A 20,858-nucleotide genomic window follows, 5' to 3' on the forward strand; every position below is an offset into this window, starting at 1 on the left:
TTGCAACAAATGGTCATAGCATGACAAGGTGCTGAGCGTCTATTCTGCCCTGAGCTTTTGCTGTTTTTTTTTTTGTTTTTTTTGGTCGCCGTGATTTGAAAGATGCTCTCAACTTTCTCACAGAACCATCTGGGAAGTTGTCCTTAGAAACGGTTTGGAAAAGGGCCGGCACTTTCAAAAAACACTTGACAGGTAATTGGACGAATCATTTGTCTATTACATCTAACACGAGCTAACTTCAACCAGTCAGATCAAACTCTTTCCAAAGACGGTCGGGAGAAGAGAAAAAACATCTTTTCCATGGAGAAAAGCCTTCAGTGTCATTCTTTACTCTTCTTTCACTGAAGAAACACTCATCAGTTCTGACATAACTGATGCAATCACAGTATCTATGCTAACTGTCTCAGGAGCAACCGTTGTTTGTTCGAGATGAGTCACTTCCATGAATGCTTCTTGCAGTCATCACACCTAATACCACACCCGTAGCTGCCAATAGTCCCTCCTAGGACGCTGACTGGCTGTCCCACTTCTGGTGTGGACACAAACGGATAACTTGAAGTTTCTCATGATCTCGCAAATCCAGCTCCCTCACAAGGTAATCACTTTAATTCACATTAGTCTGTTGGCTATGGAACTTAAAGACAGACATAAAAAAAATAGATGTAAGTTTGTGTAATGTTTGCTTACTTGCATCACAACAGCACATAATCTTTCTTCCCTTACAATGTTACATTGCAGTTTCTGCCACTTGGAAAATCCTCAGGAAAAGGGTTGGCCATGTGTAAAATTGCAGAATGGAGCTCAAGTTTAAATCAGGATCAGCTGATCAGCTGATCTCCCTGTGCACACAGTCTACTTATCCTGCTCCATACATTCAAATGCATTAACAGCTGTTATTAGTCAGTCGTTGGCCTGCACTGCCATGTTATGAAAAAGCAGCTTGAAACACCCAAGCCTTCCATGTTATTTACTTTAAAATACTGATACTTTGAATTCATGTTGATGCTGTTAATTGCTACTGCTAAAGCTACTTGATATCTACTGGTCAGCTACCACTGCTGCACTGCAAAATGGTTCAGAAATACAATGGAAACTTCTTGCAGTAAACATGTCTGTCCAGATCAATTAGACTACTATAAGCAGATGATTCTTTATTTCTCATGCAGGTTAGCACCTAAATGATGTTTGTATATTTATTATATAAATAACTGTTTCAAAATACAGTACAGGTGTTTCAAAACACGTTTTAAATGACTCTAGAAATTACTGTACTGTTTTTTTTCAAATACTATATAATAGTGCAGTACAGTATATAAAATATGCATCTCATTGACTCATTATTGGCAGTTTGTCATTTGCTTCAAAGAGAGTAAGAATTTCATTGTAGAGAAAATTATTCCTGTCATGATTTCAGTGTGCACGCAGCATCAGCCTCAGGTAGCCAACCAGAAATCGACCGGTTACTGAAGCAAACTATCAGTTATTTATTGTTTTTTAAAATTAAAATTATTCTCCATATTTTGTCATGTATGAAAAGACCCAAAATGAACACCATAGCTGTAACCATTGTAATATCAAACTGAGATAAACCAGGCATCTGAACATACATTTCATCATCTATGTTGCCATATATGTACAGATAGGAACAAAAGAGTTGTGTCTGTGGTTTATTTAGTCTTTTTGCTCTTTGCTCTCTGTGACCTGAACCATTATTAGGTCAATTATTTTTGCTGGTAAGCTATAACAGGAATGATTATGATTAATGCCCCTTCACATCACATGTGATTACATCCTGCATGCTGACAGCTGACCCAGATACAGTTTTCACAGTGTAGCAGGACATCTACTCCACACGCCACCACTTCCTTTTTCCCACGGCGAGCGGGCTGCTGATGTGAGCTCTCACTCGTACTTTGTGGTCACCCTTCATAGTTTGGTCACTCTCTGTCTACGCCACCATATAATCCCCACACTTAAGTCTTGTTGAAGTAAGAGTTTAGATTTGAGTTCAGTGAATATGAATACGAGTAAGTACAATGAAGAGTACTGAACTCAACACACCCGTTTTACAGGTCTTGGCTCTGGTATCAGGTAGTAGTATGTTACTGGTTCCCAAATACAAATATCTGGGAATCAAACATGAAGAAGTACCATTTAGTTGCATTACTCTGCACCACAGAGCTTGGCCAAACCTACTTACACCACCTCCACCACAAGTTTTAAAATGTTTATGTTCCCCACTGCCTTTGACTGAACATTAGCATGCATTGATTCTTTTTTTGGCCCCTTAGTGTTAGCACAACAATATTATGACCTTAGAAAGTTGATATAGCGAACAGTTGTATTCAGTAGGATTCATTTGATGTTGTGTCCGAGCCAAAACAATGAGCTGAAAGATGCTAAAAAGCTCAGCAGTCTTTGAACAAGCATTTCACATAAAAGGAGCCATTTGATCAATTCTTGATATGAAAACATTACAGCAGCTTTGATCATCGTCATGCACCTTGCTCTTACATCTTGGCCTATCTTGCATTTATTGTTTGTTGCATTGATTGTTTGTACCCTATCAATTTACATTTTTATGTTTCAATCTACTGTGTATTTCCTGTTTGATGTTTTTATTATGTAAAGCACTTTGAATGGCCTTTGCTCTATAAATCAGCTGTGTGAGGGACCCTCTCCTGTAGGGACACAGGACCACGACCAACTGTCTAATTGTTTTGATGCAAATCAGCTTCTACAGGCAGTCCTGTGGTTCAGCCAAATATCCGAGCCAAAAAACAACAACAACAAAAAAAAAACACATTACCGCCAAACGCAAAATTCAAATATGGCTCAGACTAGATATGCTACTGTATACATTGGTGTTCTGTGGTACTGATCAATTTCGTGCTCGTTAGTCATCATGTTTACTTCTTCACATACTAGCAATGACCTCACACACACTGGTGGGCTAATGGACTATTAGTCATGGCAGTTTCTGTGCCAGAGTGATGTATATCTAATGAGACAGCAGGACTGTTGGCAGGACTTTTAAGTAGATTTCCAAGCAAGTTTACCCAAACACACTTTATCTGGAGGTGTTTCTCTGCCTTTATAAATAGCTGCTGAACATTGTGCCAAATGAAATGAAACACTCAATGAGAGGGGTTGCAGAACAAAGGAAGTCTTCAGGGGAGGTAGAGGGAAATCTGAAAGCTATGAAAACAGAGGAGAAAGACCCAAACCACATAAGAACACACAAAAATGAAAGAAAAGGCTCTCAGACTAAAGTCTTTCCTGCAACCACAGAATAAAACAATGAACAAAACAAGAGAGAAACAGAAAGAGAGCCTGAGCTATCCTGATTGTGACTGCTAGGGTTTCTATAAACACAGAGCAAACTCATCCACAGACTCACAAAGAGACTAAAAAGGTATTTTTAGAGGCTGAGAGGGGAAGAAAACACCTTGTACAACATCGATGCTGACATCACATCACACAGGCGATGTGCATTGGAAAGAAAAGTATCAGAGATGTTAAGTTGTGCAAACAAAGGTGAGACAGGTGGCGGCATCTCACCACCAGGTTGTTTATCGTCTTTTACATTTCACACATCTATTTGCAGAGTCTGCCAGAGCAGTGCAGCTCAGAGAAGAGCTGTTCTGTAATCACTCCCCATGCAACTGGAACAACAGAGGATTTAAGGGTCAGGGCAGTAATGGGACGTATTTGTGTGTCTATGTATGTGCATGTTTGGATGTGTATGTGTGTGTGCATACAGCTGCCTTTGCTCTGAAGCAGGGTCACAGTATTAGAAGAAAATCACTTTCTGTTTTTATATGCCGCCTCACACGTGTCTATACAGGACCAGTCAAAAATACATCTGATATGACAACAGTAACTAACTGATGGCAGGAACAGAAAGACAAAGAGAAAAGTCTTTAGTAATGCAGTGTTTCACCTTCAACTGTACCATCCTGGTGGGCCAATAGGCCAATGGAGACACCCACCAGGGCAAAAGAATATCTTTTTAATGCCAAAAATAACACCAAACAGCCATTCATGCACTCAATCTACATTTCATGCACACTGTTTATTATGTGGTAATGTTTTGCAAAGGTCATAGGTTACACTGCTTATTTTTATTCAATAAATGCAGCTTATTAAGTTATCTTGTCCTTATAATCACTTTGAAGTCTTGAATATACTGAGCAAACTAAAATCCGAAGGCAAAAATTAATCAAAGACCGCCTGCTGTGCCATCTGACTGAAATTGACCACGTCAATATGCCACCCCTTGTGCCTTATCTGCTTAGGGTTTTTTTTTTTGGTGCATACCACCGGGCCTGAACATTTTTTATATGTAAGATAATGTAGATAAGTCTTTCATCTGAGTCTAAGTTTGTGCTACATAAATCCATAAACTTTCTGTTTTTGTCTGCTGTCACACAGAACCTAAACAACTGACAAACTGCAGAAAAAAGTTATCAAAATAGTCAAATAGTGGAAGTGATTACATCAATAAATATTTTTGTTGATAACATAATTAAAATGAAGAATAGAAAGTAATATAATGCTTTATAATTTTCCATGAATCTCCAATCAGTTGATAGGATGACCTACCTAGCTAGCAATAGGTTGTTTGAAAGTTCACAGACGCCACACTAATCTTCATCAAGAACTAGAAAGACATTGATTGTGTTATTGTTTAAATGTGTTATGGGTTTGTGTGATTTAATGTCCCTTTTCTCATAATGTCAAACAAACTGAACTAAAAACTATCAAATTGTGCTAGCTAACTAAACCTTAATTTTACTTCCCAGCTATAATGCCTAATAACATTAATATAATATGACTAATGTTATCCAGAACAAAAACTTTGTTACTGATGTAAGCTCATTCTCTCATAGTTTTTAATTATTGTCAGTGACTCAGATAGAGATCATAATGAAGATATTCTATTCTGTGTGTGTGTGTGTGTGTGTGTGTGTGTGTGTGTGTGTGTGTGTGTGTGTGTGTGTGTGTCATGGGGTCTTTTAGCCTTGTTTTCTAAGGAAAGGAATGTCTGACCACTTACTCAGTGACTCATTGACTCCTGCGTTTCCAGGATTCAATGATCAGCAGCCTCAGAGCTGCAGCAGAGATACAGATGAGACATCCATCACTGTCTCTGCCTTGTTCTTTTAAAGTTGTACAAATCCACAAACAATACTGCCACTGTATCATCTTGGAGCAGCCCTTCTAAGAGTCATTTTGGGAATTTCATGAAGTTCAACAGAGCTGTTTTTCTTTAAAGGTTGAAGCAATGATCAACGTGCAGTGCAATGTTTTCCAACACTCTTTGTATCCCCAACGCAGGGAGTCGAGGGCTGTAGCCCACAAGGACGACACCACTTGTCAACAAGGAATTAGCACTGATTATGTGGGAAATATACTAACATCTCCAGTCTTTTTTTGTGCTTGGCTGACGAATATCTCATCAGTCATCAGTCTCATCAGTCTCTTCTAATATCTCATCTCGATATCTCATCAAAGATAAATCAAACCCAACATGAATTCTAGAGCCATTGACTTACTAAGGTATAAAAAACTATTTTCTGGCAATATTATGGCCTCTTGATTGGTGCAGTAACTGTGACTGAAATTATGATGACAGTAACTAGTTAGCAGAATCAATATGGGAATTCAAAATAAGAATAGAGAACATTAGCCGACGAGATGTGTTGATAGTGGTTGGCACACGTAAGAGCTAGACTTATGATACTAACATAGTGTTTTTATACATGTTTTGCATCTATGAATGCAGGTAACATTAAAGACTCGTATATCATCCTATAATCTTTGGAGTATTCCTTTAACTGGAACTATGCACATTTTTGTTTATGTAAAAGTTGATATTTGTTTGTATTCATGGTACATGACAAAGTAATAACCAAGAGCATCTCTCATCTATTATTACAAAACATGTACAAACAACAAAAATACGTCTGTTTGCAACAACGTTATGAGTTCAGAGAAACAACCTAATGTAAATATATCATCATCATTAAAAACTTTACTCGACAGTCAGAGAAAAACTTAAAAGTCCTTCAGCAGAGCATCCACATACCTCTGACTCGAGAAAAGCAGCAGCCACATTTGCTGAGCAGTTTTCTGAACAGGTGCTGACACCCACACCCTCGCTGGTGGTGACCCCCTCTCATGATGATCCACTCCTGCTGCTAGACTCAAGACTATCAGAGGCAGGCATCATGCTGGACCGACACACACATAACACACGCTATTCCTGTGGTAATACCCTGAGGATACGGGAGGAAGAGTGTTCAGAGAGCCCCACAGTCATAGTCCAAATCTGAGCAAAAACTCCTGAGATAAAAAAAAAACGTTGCTCCTATCCCATGATCTGAAGAGGAACAGCAGAAAACTGAGAGAGGCAGAGCTCTCCTCCACTCCCGAGCCTCTCTGTGTGGTCAGACAGTGGGCAAAGATTATGAGAGGGACCAAAAGTAAGTGAGGGAGTGAGACAGATAGAGGGGCAGGGAATGGGAGGGGCTGTGGTAGCTAACATGCTGCACTGCTGCTGCGCCAGCATCTGTTTCCCAGTCCCACCTCCTCTCATTTCTCTCCCCTCCCCTTCTGCTCCCTCTGCCCTTTCTTGTCACACCTCCCTCATCAGCTTCTCCTCTCCGTGATCACTCTGTGGCTGTGGGACCTTTACTGTCACTATATAAGCTATGACAAACATGGACTTTTCCATAAACCAAGCAAAAATTTCCTCCATACAGAGCAACTTTACATTCAGTGTTTTGTCATTGTTTTTGCCAAGCTAACAACAGCATAGCTCTATGGATGGCAATACTTGTCAGTTTGTCTGTCCATACTTTGGTCCAGACTGAAACATCTCAGCCTCTATTTGATGGATTGGCATCCAATTACATAAAGACATTCATGGTTTCCCACAGGATGAAATGTAATGACTTAGGTGATCTCTCGGTTTTTTCTCTGGCTCCACTATGAGGTTGATATTTGTGGCTTTATTATTGGATTATTTTACTATTGAACTGACTGGCATGAAAATAAGTACATATGTTCATGTCCCTCTGAATTTAATAGTGAGCCTCTGACTTTTCATCTAGCCCCACAATCAGGTCAGACTGTCTATAAATGACAAAATAGCTCCAAGACTATGACAATTTATAAGTTCTGCCACTATGAGTCGCTTTCATATAAAGATGCTAACAAAAGTCATAAAAAAAAAGAAAACTCTGTTGTGTAGCTGAAATGTTGCATAATTTCTCTTCTTTATTAAATAATAATGTTATAATAATGTGACAATTTGAAGTAGCATTGGATCATTGGGGTTGTTCTTCTCATTGTTAACAACCACCATTGCAGATGAAAGTCTGTCTGTCATCATGTAATGGATGAGGTAATGTATTAAATTTTATTCACATTATGTTTAGACATGTTTGCTGACTTCCTTCCTCACTCCCTGACATATCCCATGTATCCTGTGTTTTCCAGAAGTTATAGACAACTAACGCTAGCAAGGAAATGCACCATTACCTTGAATAAATTACTTAAAATAACTTAAATAAATGTATTTAAATTAAATGTAATTGCATGCAGTTATGCACTGTACGTACTATCACGGGCAAAGACTGACTAACATGCAAGCAGCTGCAGATGCGCAAACAAAGAAAGAGCACAGACATGTATGTATATTATTTTGAAGTCTGTGATTCCTAACCTAAGGGTCAGGACTCCCCCAAAGGATCACAAGATAAATCTAAGGGCTCATTTGATGATAAACAGGATTGGAAAAAAAGGATATAGTACTTTTCTGCCACACAAAGTTGTATTTTCTTTTTGTATGACTTTTTTTTAGTTCTCCATTTTGCTTATGATGCACTGGATCACTTTAAGAAGAAAAAAATCACTCTGTAGTTCAGCTAGGCACCACCATTAGCATATGCAAACTCTACTGAGGGGTTGCCAGTAGATTAAGGGGAAATTCTAAAACCTTCCTAGGAAATTCAATCAACATATACTTCTTTGTGGGTTTTGGAACTGACCATGTGACATTTTTACTCATACCCAATAGCAGCCTCAGTTCTCAGAGGTACTTGTACATTCAGATTAATTATAAATAAATAAATAAAACAAAGATGATCTATTAATCATACATGTTTTTTTTTAAGTGGTAAAGAACGTCCATCTCTAATCAGTGATGCCGTTGTCTGCTTTCCTTTGTCACCACAGGTACTAAAGCATTTCCTCTGCTCCGGAAAAACCAACATGTGGAAATATCCGACACACAGCACACTGAGCTGACAGGATGGAGGCAGACCGATTTAATCTCAAAGCCAAGATTAAGCATTCATGACTAGATGATCTTTCAAGCACAGCTGTCCAGGCTCGTGGCAGCCGGTACCGTGATTCAAGGAGATTTATGCATAAACTCACACGAACCCAAACGTGGACAAAGGCAGTGAAGAAGAAAAACAAAACAATAAGAGATGAATCTGTCTCTCATACAGCTGCTGTGCGTCACACAATTATTACACAGATCCAAGCACACACACACACACAGACAGATAAGCTCATGTTCACGTCACAAGCTGACCAACACAACCCTGGAATCTCAATTCAGTGAGGACAGATTACAGCCATAAAAATATCAAAATGCTCTTGCTCTCTTGGCCATCAAGTTAAGCTTTTAAAAACTCTGCTGACATGATGATCCTGTGAGCTGAAATGCACTGATCTCCCCACAATGCAGGATTATTGTGTGTACATGCATGTGTATGTGAGCGTGCACACGCCTAATTAGCCAATATTTAATCATCAGGATCAGGTAATATGTGCTTTTTAATGTTTGCTGTTGCTGTTAGTATTTTAAATCTTAAATTCATCCATGATGTTTTGTTTGCAAAGTGAAACACTATCAGCCAAATCTCAGATGTGAACGCTGCTCTTAATTTCTGTCAGAGAGCTCCACACTATGGGAATCATAAGAGGTGCAGTGTGAGTGCAGAGGTGGGAAGTAATTAAGTACAAATACTTCATTACTGTACTTACGTTGAGTTTTCAGATATCTGTACTGTATGTGGGTTTATTTTTTCTGAGAACTTTTTACTTTTTGTCTCTCTATTTTCCATTGAATTTCTGAGTTTTAGAAACTTAAAAAAAATATATTGTATTTCAAAAATGGTTCATGGTGAGCTGTGGACCAGATTTGTTATTATTTGAGTGCCTGAAAAATTAATTGTTTTAATAGAAAATATTAAAATATTAACCATTATTCAATCTTACTTCAGTGACTTAACTGAATGCATTTGGGGTTCCTAAAATCTACTGCAGTAAGTAGAGTTTTCAAACCTTTTTTGTTGTATTTTGCATCATTGTGCACTGCCTGCCCAATATTATGACCAATTTTAACCAAAATGGCTATGACAGTAACACATAAAAAAGATGATTCCCTGGCGTATCCATCACAGACGACTGAGGTTTCGAGACATAGATGAAGGAAAAGATATAATAGACAAGAGCGGGAGATGTGACTGTGGAGAAAAGGTGAGGTTCAGGTAGCTTTGCATGCAAACAGCTGATAGAAATATCCTTCAGAGGGATACATTTTACATTGATACTTTGAGTACATTTCAGAGCCTGTACTTAAAGAAGCTGAATCAGTATTTCTAATTTCAAGTGTCTGTACTTCTACTTGAATAAAGAATGTGAGTACCTGTGCCACTCCGAAGTACAGCAGATAATCCCATGGCGTTACCTTTGCATCCTGCAGCCACACTGGACTTCCTGGCCCACTTAAATTGTGTCTGCACATCCTGATCGTTTTCAACCAACAACAGTTTCTCCCGGCTGGTGTCTGAAATCTTTAACACAATACAGACATGAGAGTGAGTGGCTGAAATAAAAAAGTAATTGATCTAACGTTAAATTAAAAACAACTTGTATCCATGTATCAAAGGCATTTATTTGTAGCTGTATGTGTATTTTAATATATATGTGTGACAGATTTAGAGGCAGGTAGGACCAGACAGAACAGACCAAGTGATTGAGCTAATTATACCACTTTTCTAGTCTATTTCACCTTTCTCTCACCACCCCTCTCCCTTTCCTATTTTTGCTTCAACAGTTTCTTATCTTATCTGAGGAATTTCTGTGAGAAGGCTAAACTGAGTACAGGAGGACAACATCAAATCCTTGGTCTGATGTTATCTGAAGAATAGGTTTCTTCTTAAAGGTGACATTTAATCTATAAAACACCAAAAAACAGAAAACAGAGCTTAATTTTTTCTGGTTACTGTCACACAAACAAGTCAGTCAAAATAAATCACCTTAATTAAGGCAGGATAGTTGAAAAAGAGAGAATGTATTTGAGAAGTGGGCTGCAGCTTAGAATTACAATTAGAATTTATTTCTGTGTGCAAACAAAGTTCATATGTATAAATCTAAAAATTCATATACATAAATACATGGCTTCTCACATTACATTGCCAATGCTTAAATACCAAATTTGAGAGCATTACAATAAAGCAGATTAATATAATTTTCAGCCTAGGCTGAAACTACAGCTTACAATGCCTACCCTTTAAACAGCACATCGTATTTAACAAGTTATGGTCAAACAATAAAAAAGCAAAGCAAAACAAAACAAACAAAAAAAAATGTCTGGTTGAATTATGATGGATTTGGCGTTAAAAACTGGTCAGTCACTTGTCTGCACCTGGTTATGTCTGAACTCTCAAAATGACAAATTCCTACCACATAAACACCAACAACATTTTGTCAGTATATGAGCTAAATGAATAAAAGTCTTGATGTGTTTTCTTGACACATGACCAGTTATGCTTTAGTTATATTTATACCTGAAAAAAGTTTGACTCAAAATCAACCCTAATTTTAATACACATTAATATGAAAATCAGAATATAGAATGAGCAGCAGCAATGTTTTGATGTTTCAGTTCCTAAGAAAGAAGAAAAAAACAAAAACATTTATTCTGTTATTATTTTAAATACAAGAGGGGCTTATAAAAGTTAGGTTAGGTTTGTTTTTTGGAGCGTGGGTTACAGATTTATAAGGCATTTTGCAACATCACTGTTACTCTAGCTGTCCTTGTTTTTGTTTTTTTTTAAATGTGGAAGTTATTTCTTTAATTGTGGTGATGTGGCTTTGGATTTCAGGGTTGTGTTGTTTTAGTTTTAGTGGTGGATGACTTGTGCTTCTTTGCGTTTTCTTTGTCCTCTAACATCTCAGGTCCATGTTGTAAATAAGTGTTTTCACTTTAACATGTTATTCTTTGCATTTGTTGTTCTGTGTCTGATAATCCATAAATAAAAACAATACATCAGTCAGTCAAGATTCACAGGGAAGAATGGATGTTAATATAAAAATCCATGTTATTAAGCTGCATCAGGGGAAACATTTGACTATAATATTCTTACTTTCAAGTATGGTCTAATAGTTGTTTTTTGTCACTAACTTTAACTTAACTTATTCTAATACAATTTACCCAGTTTCAGCATTTTTATACATGTATAATGATTAAAAGTAGCCCAAGTTGATACATGCAAGTTTTTAGTTACTTTACAAGAGTTTATGCAAGTTTCCATCACCTCACTTGAATAATGTCAGCCACATGGACTGAAGGCACTCACTTTATCAACTCTGTATCCCAGAAGTTTCTCAGTCCTCCCATGAACTTTTGCCAGAGTCTTCATTTTGCATCCCTTTCTCTTCTGTTCCCTTTGAGTTTGTCCTAATGTGGTGTCCTTTTCTTTACCTTAATGTCTTCAAGTTCAGTCTCATTATTCTGAACTCATTTAAGTGTCCGTGCCTGATCCGTTGATTTGTATTTAATCAATAAAACACAGAAAACAAGTTGAAAAGCTTCAGAAAAAAATCTCAGCCAGCCTGCCTCATGTCCAACAGAAGGACACAAGTAGACAATCTCTGCTTTGCAGTTTGCACCAGTTTTTTTTTTTTTTTTCCTCTGGGCAGATGAAGACAGCTGTTCAGTTGCAGTGGGATCTGTCCTCAGGCCCTTCTGGACAAGAGGGAGGTCAATCTGTCCAGACAAGTCCAGCCACGTCCCACAGGTCCAATAGGCTAATTGCAGTTGGTGACCATTCCCAGAGCAGGATTTTACTCTTACTCAAAATAGCTTCAGAAAAACTTAAAGGCATAATTTGCAACAATTTCCTTGAAAAATACAAAGTTTAGTTTAGATGCTGCTTTATTTCTCGGATTCACTACTTTGTTCTTACTACCCATGTTCGCTCTCCTCATTCACAGCAAGGTTACTTATTAATAACTATACTAAAACTAAACTAAAAACTAAAACTAACTGAAACGATGTTTTGACAATATTTTTATTTACAATAAAATAAGAACACATATGGGATTTCTTTAGCTTGAGTCTTTGTCAATTATATTAAGTGAGAGAGATATCTGCATGACTGTGAGTCAGTTGCCTTCTTAAATATTGTGTATTGTTGTATTATCAAATCTTGCCACTGACAAACAAAACTATAAATATGATTTACACTCTACGTCTCGCTCTCTCTATCATTTGTTGAGTTGGGGAAGAGGTGCCAACCTTGAATGATGCATTTACAAACAATGCTGCAGAATCTACCTTTAAAGTGCTTTATTATTATTATTGAGAATAGATCATCCTGCCAGTATGATTTTTTATCAGTCCTGTTTCATTTACTTACACTCATCAAATAGTGCACCGTAAGTAAAACCAAAAATATACAAATCATACAGGCTGAAGAGAAGAGCCTGTGAGGAGATCCCCATCCTGTGGTAAACCTGGGAAATATCATGACTCAGCCTCAGCAGCTGTGTTAACTCTTCAGTCTGGAATCTGTCCCATCTGGTCAGAGTCACCTCTGATGAGATCTGATTGTCTGCCCGTCAGTCTTAACAACTAATTAGACAATTAATTAGATTCCTCTGGCTGAAGCAGCTTACAGTTAACATTTTATACATAGACAATTGGATTAGCTACGTATTTGAGGGCTGAAGACAAAATACTGTTTGCAGTTTCTCTGTTTTTAATAAGAGATTTTTGAATAAATCCAGATTTATTCTTCAGTTGAGGTGGAGGTGTGGTTGTTGTTGATGTACGGTTGTTATTTTTCCTCCAAAATTTCTTTTTCATGCTCTTATGTTTATGTTCTCATCTATTTTTCAGATTTGTCCCATTTTGTTGTGGGTCAAATGTGCTGATGATATTTCATCAGAAAATTAAAGCAGGGGGAATCTACTTATTTTGTGTTTTTTTTTGTTTTTTATTTTGTTTTGTTTTTTTTAGCAAAACTCAGTCATAAAAGTAACATTAGGTGCATAATTCAATCGATTTCCAGGACCTAAGACCTGAAAGACATTCTAAGGCCTAAAATTTTTATTATTACATTATAGGCTTTTTAAGGACCTGTAGAAACCCTCTTATAGTCGTCTTAGTTTGATCATTGATTGACTTTTTATCTTCAAAAAAAAATAAAAAATACCAGGGGATTTCTTAAGACCAAATCCTCTCAAACTGGGGGATCTGCTCTAATGTGTATCTCTTGTGAGAGTCTTTGACATGAAAAAGTTTGGGAACCCCTGGTGTAAAACATAGTATAAGTATCAGCTCGTCTGGTGTAGCGGTGAAAGATGAAAATGGCTGGGGGCAGTAAGTAATCCTCTCAACAAAGCCGTTGTAAGTGGGATGAGCTAAGCACAGGAGCTGAACACACCGTGTGTCAGTGAAGACTCTGCAAAGACTCCTCCTCTCAGTTTTATGTCATCATGACAATATGTGGGATGGAAATGGGTAAAGTACCTCTATTTCCAGGCCCAGCAGGAAACTGTGACCTCTCTGCTCAGAGCTGTACACAGTAGGAGCGTTGAGGAAGTCAGGAATCATCCACAAGAAGTCACAGAGGTGTGACATACACGCACCAACACGTGGAGACATCTACATTCACAGCTGATTGAGAGCACTTTATTGTAAGTATATATTTTTTATGTTCATATATGGGTGTCAGTTAGTTTGATCTTCATGGTCAGTGCTGCTGTTATGCCTCTGAATTTTCACTTCTTCACTTTGGTTTCATGAACAGTAGTTTAACATTGGCGTGTGACATTAAACATTGACATGTCTGTACATTTTTCATAAAAAATGTACTGTACAACACAGCCATAACAGGTGATGTGTGCTCCATGAATATATCTGGAAAACCACTGTCAATCATCCTCCTTAGACACTGCAAACTACATTACAGATAGAAAATAATTTTTGTTTGATAGTTTTGATAGTTATGATAGCTTTAGAAAGCATTAAAAGGATCATTCTGATGTGGACAGAATCAGCAACAAAATGTATTTTAGTCACTTACAAAATGTCCACGTAAAAAAATAGATGCCAGTTTTAGTGTACCTTATGCTAATAATATTTGCTGTCAGGCAGCCTTTTCTGACAAGAAACCACTGTTATATAATCCAAATATCACTCTCTGCAAAACAACCAAATTCCAAAAGTGAAATCAGTAATTTTACAGCAGAACACACAAGTTGTTTGTTTTCCTCTGTTTCTGTTGGCATTTTAAAGGGTTAGTTTGGATTCAAAGTCATGTATTTAACACACACACACACACACACAAACAGATAGTGGCAGTGGTGAAACCAGCGACTTCTGTGTTCTGCAACATAAATGACTCCTAAGGCGTTTGGTTGCTTTGGAGAGAGAGTGTTATTTAAATCATATATGTCAGTTTTCTGACAGTAAAGGCTTCCTGCTTTAAGTGGATTTAACCCTGCTGACCCTGTCCACAGCAGTACACTCATTAGCTTCCATGCTGGTGCCCCTCTCTGTCTCTTCAAACTGTGCACTGTAGCCAATACACTGACCGTCAATCACGAGTACCTCGTACAACCCCACATTAAATAATCTGGACTTAACAGAGCCAAAACCTGAGTTGTGCAGGGCCACATGTGACTGAGGTTATTCTGAGGTGGGTTGTTCCTCATTTAGCCCTCCTATATGTTCAGCAGGGCTTTTAGATGCTGATCCAGTTACTCAACAGTAAAGGCACACTGAGCTCATACAGCCACACCCACTTCATGACAAACAGATAACACACTCATAATCCCTGACGGACAGACTCATGGTACCCTGTGTCAGTCTGACAGTAAGCAAACTTTTGATCTTTCAGTGTGGCAGAGCTGAGGCCTTCTATGCACAGCAGCATGATTCATCTACAATGAGGAGAAGATTTTCAGGGATGAAAAAATTCATCCTTTCCATCTCTAGAGTGCACCTGATTGCACCTTTGTTGCTATAGACAACATCCAGTAGTTTCTATTTTTGATTTTCTTGTAGATGTAGCCAAAGGATTCAGTATCATCTCACCTGTTCTGCTGTTGGAAGATGGCCACTGCAGCCGAGGACCCCCATCTGGGCTCAGGCCCAGACGAGGACGACGTTTCCCTGGCAGGGAGCGAGTCTGATTCAGACAGCATCCTCTCAGATGACTCGGTGCTTCCAGATTACATGCCAGAGGCAAGAAACGGGTGCGCTGCATCAACTCTGTATCAAGCATCCGCCCGTAATGAACCCACCTCTCTGCGGAAAATTCTGGAGAGAGGGGTCACAAAAGAGGAGGTCATGGAGCTGGACATTAATGGCTGGGTGAGAGTCTCATACTGTAAAAAATCATGCAGGAATTTAGTGGAATCAATTAACCTTTTCTCATTAACTTAACATAAATATAGAAATTTTATTTATTCAAGTTAATTCAACTTAAAATATTTTGTATTTACCTGGAGAACACTACTGTAGCTATTTCAGTCAACTTATTACAGTAAGTTTCTAAAGAAACATGATTAGCATTATCAGTCTTTGTATTGTAAGTAGCTCCAACAGGTTCTTTGTGTGAAATGAAGAACTGACTTGTAAATCTTGGAAATCAAAGTTCTTAGTAATTTCTGTCAGTATGACTCACTCAGTTGTTGGTTCAACTTAACATCTTAAGCCTATTGAACATGTTTTCTCAAGTACAGCTGAATTAATATCAAGTTTGTTTGACTAGAAAAGTTAATTTGTTTTGAATCATTAAATAAATTACCTCAACTTGTCTTTTTCAATTTCAGTTAACTTAAAATTTTAAAAAAAGCCTGGATGCTAACTTTTTGAGTTCAAACAAAAAGTTTATCCAGCTCCAGTCTGCTAAACACTCTCATTCTGTCACTGATTTTTACTGTTGACTATTACCAACAGAATGGCTTGATGGTGGCTTGCTGCAAAGGTTTCGCGGACATTGTTTATGGGCTTCACCACTGTCCCTTTATAGACATCAATCACCAGGACAATGAAGGCAACACTGCTCTCATGATCGCAGCCCAAGCAGGTAAGTTGTACCTGTACACCAACAAATAACAAAGAAAACAAATAGGTAAGTTCAGAGGTAGTACAACAGAAACAATTCAGCAGTCTCAGTGATAGTGTAATTAATCTGTGACAGCTCTTACATACGGGGTTATGTGACTTCTATAGACTGAAAACTGGTAATAGCATTTGATCTTTATGCAGTCCCAACAGTCAATTATAGCCAATTAATGTCTTCATCTCACTAATGTGAACTGAGATTTATGTGAGCAACAGAAATAGGGGTTCTTCCAACAGCATTTTTTTTCCTTCCCAATACTGATTCTGATACCTGAGCTTTGTGTATTGACCAACATGAGCACAGATAACATACCAGTACCATTGACCTGTGTACTCATCAATACCCAGTCCAGCATTTTAGACAGCAATGGAAGCATTTCTGATCCTGGTACTGCAACCAGCTTTCAAATGTTAGACATTTTGTGACTAACTGGTAATCTGATCTCTGAATTCTGTGTTTTTATCTTCAGGTCACATCAACTCAGTCATGTATCTCCTGAACTACTATCCTGGTATAGACACTGAAGTAAGGGACTGTCGAGGTTTCACAGCCCTCATCAAAGCTGCTATGACTGGCCGCAGCGATGTCGTGTCTGCCCTTCTTATGGCTGGTACGTAAGAGCAGCGGCACAACTGTGAACTACCTAACACCAAATTCAGTGATGATTTCAGTGATTCATTATGTTAGTTTGGTACAAATTTACCATTTTGCTTAATTTCCCATTTATTCATGGCCCAAGGCCATCAAAAAGTTACTCCAAATAACTTTAAGTCCACCAAATATTTCATGTCAGCTGTTTTATCCTAGAGCCATTTTTATGTGAGCCATTGACACATTACAGCTCCACAAACAGTAAATGCCACATCACATCATCACAATTCATGGAATCAGGTGGACAACACAAGTGTAACAGAGGAAGGCTGTGTTAAGTAGCATTAAATAGCTTTTTCTGTGTTGCTTTTACAGAAGTTTACATTTGAGCCACCAAAAATATACATTGACCACCAAATTTAGGGGCTTGGTACACCATGGGGCCAGAGCTTAAAAATTTTAGAATTATTTTAAATATATTTATTTAAAATAGGGACAAGTGCATATTAACGACTCTTTATGTGTAGATATGCAAGATTACAGCCAGAGGCTAATTTTCATCTGTAGTCTCTTGTCAGGTTAATGTTACATAACAACCTTCACATATTAGCACATGATGTTAACATATTTTCTGGAAAATTATATATCAGGACCTTGCTGGCATCATATCAATATATCACATCTTGTTCATTTATAAAAATTAGACATAATATGAATTATAGTAAAGTTATACACAAAGCACTCAGTCACTTTTCAAACCTCTTGAATAACAAAAAAAATATATAAGCACATTTACATGGACATATAAAACACTGCTCAGATTACTTATAGCTCAGTTTTCTCACCAGGACTCCAGGCAATCAAAGGCCCAACTTTTATGAACACTATTCTTTGTGTCTTCTTTATCCATAAGTAAACAACCTTTGACAGTGTTACACTCATACAGGAGCTGCTGTACTGTGATATTATTAGACCTTTAACCAGGAGTCCTGCAGCTCTAAATGAGCAGTTACAGCACTGGTGGTGAGAATAGCTGACTCCATGGTTTATCTTTCCATATTTGAAGTCAGCTAACTATGTTTGTGAGTGAGCGTGCCGGTGACGCCAGACCGGTTTAAAAGATCACTCTGAGGACATTATCACATCTTAACACACCCTCCTGTAATCTCTGATTTACTAGTCCTGCAGGCTGGGTGTAGATTAGCTACTCGCAGAGCTATTTCTAGACTGCACAATCTCTGCTAGACATAAATTATTGTTTAACAGTGCAGCATAGTTGTGACTAATGATTATTTTATTTATTCATTCATCTGCCGTTTACTGTCTCGATTAAATGATCAAATTTTCAGTCTGTGAAATGTTAAAAAATATTTAAAAATGGCTTTAACAATTTCTCAGAGCCTGTGTGAAGTCTTCAGTTTGCTTGTTTTGCCCGACTAGTAATGCAAAAACCGTCAGACAGAGGTTTTCACAGTGGGAGCCAGGCCTCCCCACAGGAGGCTCAGTTAATGGAAAAGAAATAATGAATTACATTAGTTATCAAAAGGAGATTACATAGAATAGCTATATGTGTGTGATTTGGTTAAAGGGATAGTACAGAGTTTTTAAAGTGAATTTTACTGGGGGGTTTTTCCCACTTCCCCAGTGTCAGAAACTAATACATACCTTGACCAGACTGTTTTCATACATCTGGTGAAGTCGAGGTTATATCAAACAGCAATATTAGGATATCTTTGCTCTACCTTTTTCAAAGCTTAAGAGACTTGAACAGAACAGAGCCATTGTTAATGATATTACACACACTTGTACTTTTCTTCTTACAAGTCTAAATGTGCGACATGAAAAAGGTCTGTACAGTGACGGTATATTGCCAATGATTTTTTTATGGCCAGTAACCAGCCTTTTTGTGACAGAGATTTTGACATGTTATAACTGGAAACACACAAGTGTAATTAATTATTAAAAATAGATGCATTCAGTTGAGGTGTGTTAGTTTTAGGACCCTGGGTTTGTGCATGCTGGCTCACTGGTATGGTATACTTTGGCATTCATCTGTGAACTGGAAATAAGTCATCATTAACATGATAAACAACACCTATGCTTTTCATGTTATTGTAAGCCAAACTGTCACCCTCTCTGCAGATCTGAAAAATACTAAAAACACTAAAAAAAAGAAAATGAATGCATTATTCACTTTGAAATTCAAGTTAGATTTTGCTCTCCTAATACCTTTGCTCCATCTTTATTTCCAGGAGCTGACTTACATGCAGTAGACTCCGCAAAAGGGAAATGTGCTCGGGACTGGGCACTGAAAACAGGTCGCTATGAGACCCTGCATCGTCTCCGCCGCCTTAAGCTGCGGCCAAAAGCTGAGCAGTTCTGTGAGAGTTATGTGCCAGAGTGGCCTGAGCTCAAGGAGAGGGTAGCCATTGCCACATCAGAGAAAAGTGCGAGGGAAAAAATTACTCAGCGGATCAAAAACACGTTTGGATTCAGATTTCCTCGTGACCCTGAGGACAACGGGTGTTTGGACCACATGGTGCGCATCACCACCAGCGTCCACAGTCCCTTAATTGCAACTGGATGCCGTCCACTCTGCCCTACAAGTCCTCCTGAGGTGGGGAAGAGGCGCCTGGCTGTGCCCGAGCTGGTGAAGAAACACACAGATAAGGAATTACAAGAGAGCTCAGTGTGCCACAGCAACGGCTCAGTATCACATATCATTCCCACAATCCATTCTGCTGATTCCATTGGTACAACATGCTGTGCTGAGACCGAGCGGCGAGGCAGCATCCTCTCCCTGGCGTCCACCAAGGTTGCTGCTACATTTATTCCCCGCAGCATGGCAAGAAGGAACAGTGTGTTCCCCTCTGGCTGCATTCCCAAGATCCACATCAACAGGCCTTCAGAGCCAACGCCAAAGAAAGAGAAGAAGAAGAAGAAGATGGCAAAGGGCTTCCTGGAACCACCCAAGTGGAGGTACAAGGAGATTAAGGATGAGAAGAAGAAGGAGAAGATGAAAGCTGAGAAAGAACAGGAAGAGAAGGGAAAAAAGGAGAAAAGAAAACAGAAAGAAAACAAGAAGGCCAAAAAGTGAGAGTTTCAAAAAAGGGTTGTTCTGCTGTATGAAGCAGCCTTTTTGAGAACAATACGGTTTTTACAAATGTGTTAAACTCAGGGCTTGACACTTTCAAACCAAAAATCCTGGAAATACGCAGTAAATATTGAACCTTCCTGAAACTGAATGGCAGAGGACTTCAATCAAGTACTACAAAGAGTTCAAAGCTTTTAGCCTGTAATGTCTAAAAACTGAGAAAGATATTACATATATTTTGAGTTAACATAGAAAAAAGTTTGTTTTTCCATTAATATACTTAAAAAATTAGAATTAAAAAAGACAAAAGGGACCTTTCAATACAATGCATTAAGCCCATGTTTACAGGGCTCAGTTTCACAGGTGCTATAGCATTTACGGTATCTACCTCACAGACAGACAGGCAAAAACTGTATATAGACCTGCATCCATTCCCAAGATGTATGTATCATAGCTAATAATAATAATAATGTTTTATGTGTTGATTTGTTTGTCAGTTATTTTTTAAACAACTAACCAACAATCACTTGTAAATGCTGTACATATATGTAGCAAACATGCATCAAAATGGAGGATCTGTTAATCCTCCAGTTCAGTTTTATTGCCATTTTCTGATATTGCCAATCATATATATTTTCTGCTTTTATCAACTCTATGAGTGCATGTATATAATTTGCTTGAAATTACAAATAAATATAGGATAGTGAAAGTTTCAATTCAGTCAGTTC

At 38.1% G+C, this 20,858-nt stretch overlaps 2 protein-coding genes across 3 annotated transcripts in view; one reads left to right on the plus strand and one right to left on the minus strand.

Annotated features, from left to right (window-relative positions):
* arhgef25b (Rho guanine nucleotide exchange factor (GEF) 25b) overlaps nt 1–11,787 on the minus strand; it is a 34,474-nt gene extending 22,687 nt beyond the window's left edge. The window contains exons 1-2 of one of the 2 annotated variants that reach the window (XM_084733168.1): nt 11,664–11,787; nt 9,770–9,875 (exon numbers count right to left, since the gene is read on the minus strand). In XM_084733168.1, the coding sequence (XP_084589294.1) occupies nt 9,770–9,875; nt 11,664–11,726 (169 nt within the window). In that variant the 5' untranslated portion in view covers nt 11,727–11,787. Of the gene's footprint in view, nt 1–6,091; nt 6,477–9,769; nt 9,876–11,663 lie in introns of those variants that run through there. The other variant, XM_084733160.1, reaches the window with a different exon arrangement.
* Nucleotides 11,788–13,779: 1,992 nt separating this feature from the next.
* ankrd33ab (ankyrin repeat domain 33Ab) lies at nt 13,780–20,583 on the plus strand. The gene is made up of 5 exons (XM_084733148.1): nt 13,780–14,007; nt 15,380–15,688; nt 16,277–16,406; nt 16,915–17,055; nt 19,289–20,583. The coding sequence occupies exons 2-5, from the start codon at nt 15,428–15,430 to the stop codon at nt 20,131–20,133; spliced, it is 1,377 nt and encodes a 458-aa protein (XP_084589274.1). The 5' UTR covers nt 13,780–14,007; nt 15,380–15,427; the 3' UTR covers nt 20,134–20,583.
* Nucleotides 20,584–20,858: the final 275 nt, after the last annotated feature.

This window comes from Lutjanus erythropterus, chromosome 2 (genome assembly GCF_056507025.1).
Source record: "Lutjanus erythropterus isolate fLutEry1 chromosome 2, fLutEry1.hap2, whole genome shotgun sequence".
In the NCBI taxonomy this organism is placed as follows: domain Eukaryota; kingdom Metazoa; phylum Chordata; class Actinopteri; order Lutjaniformes; family Lutjanidae; genus Lutjanus; species Lutjanus erythropterus.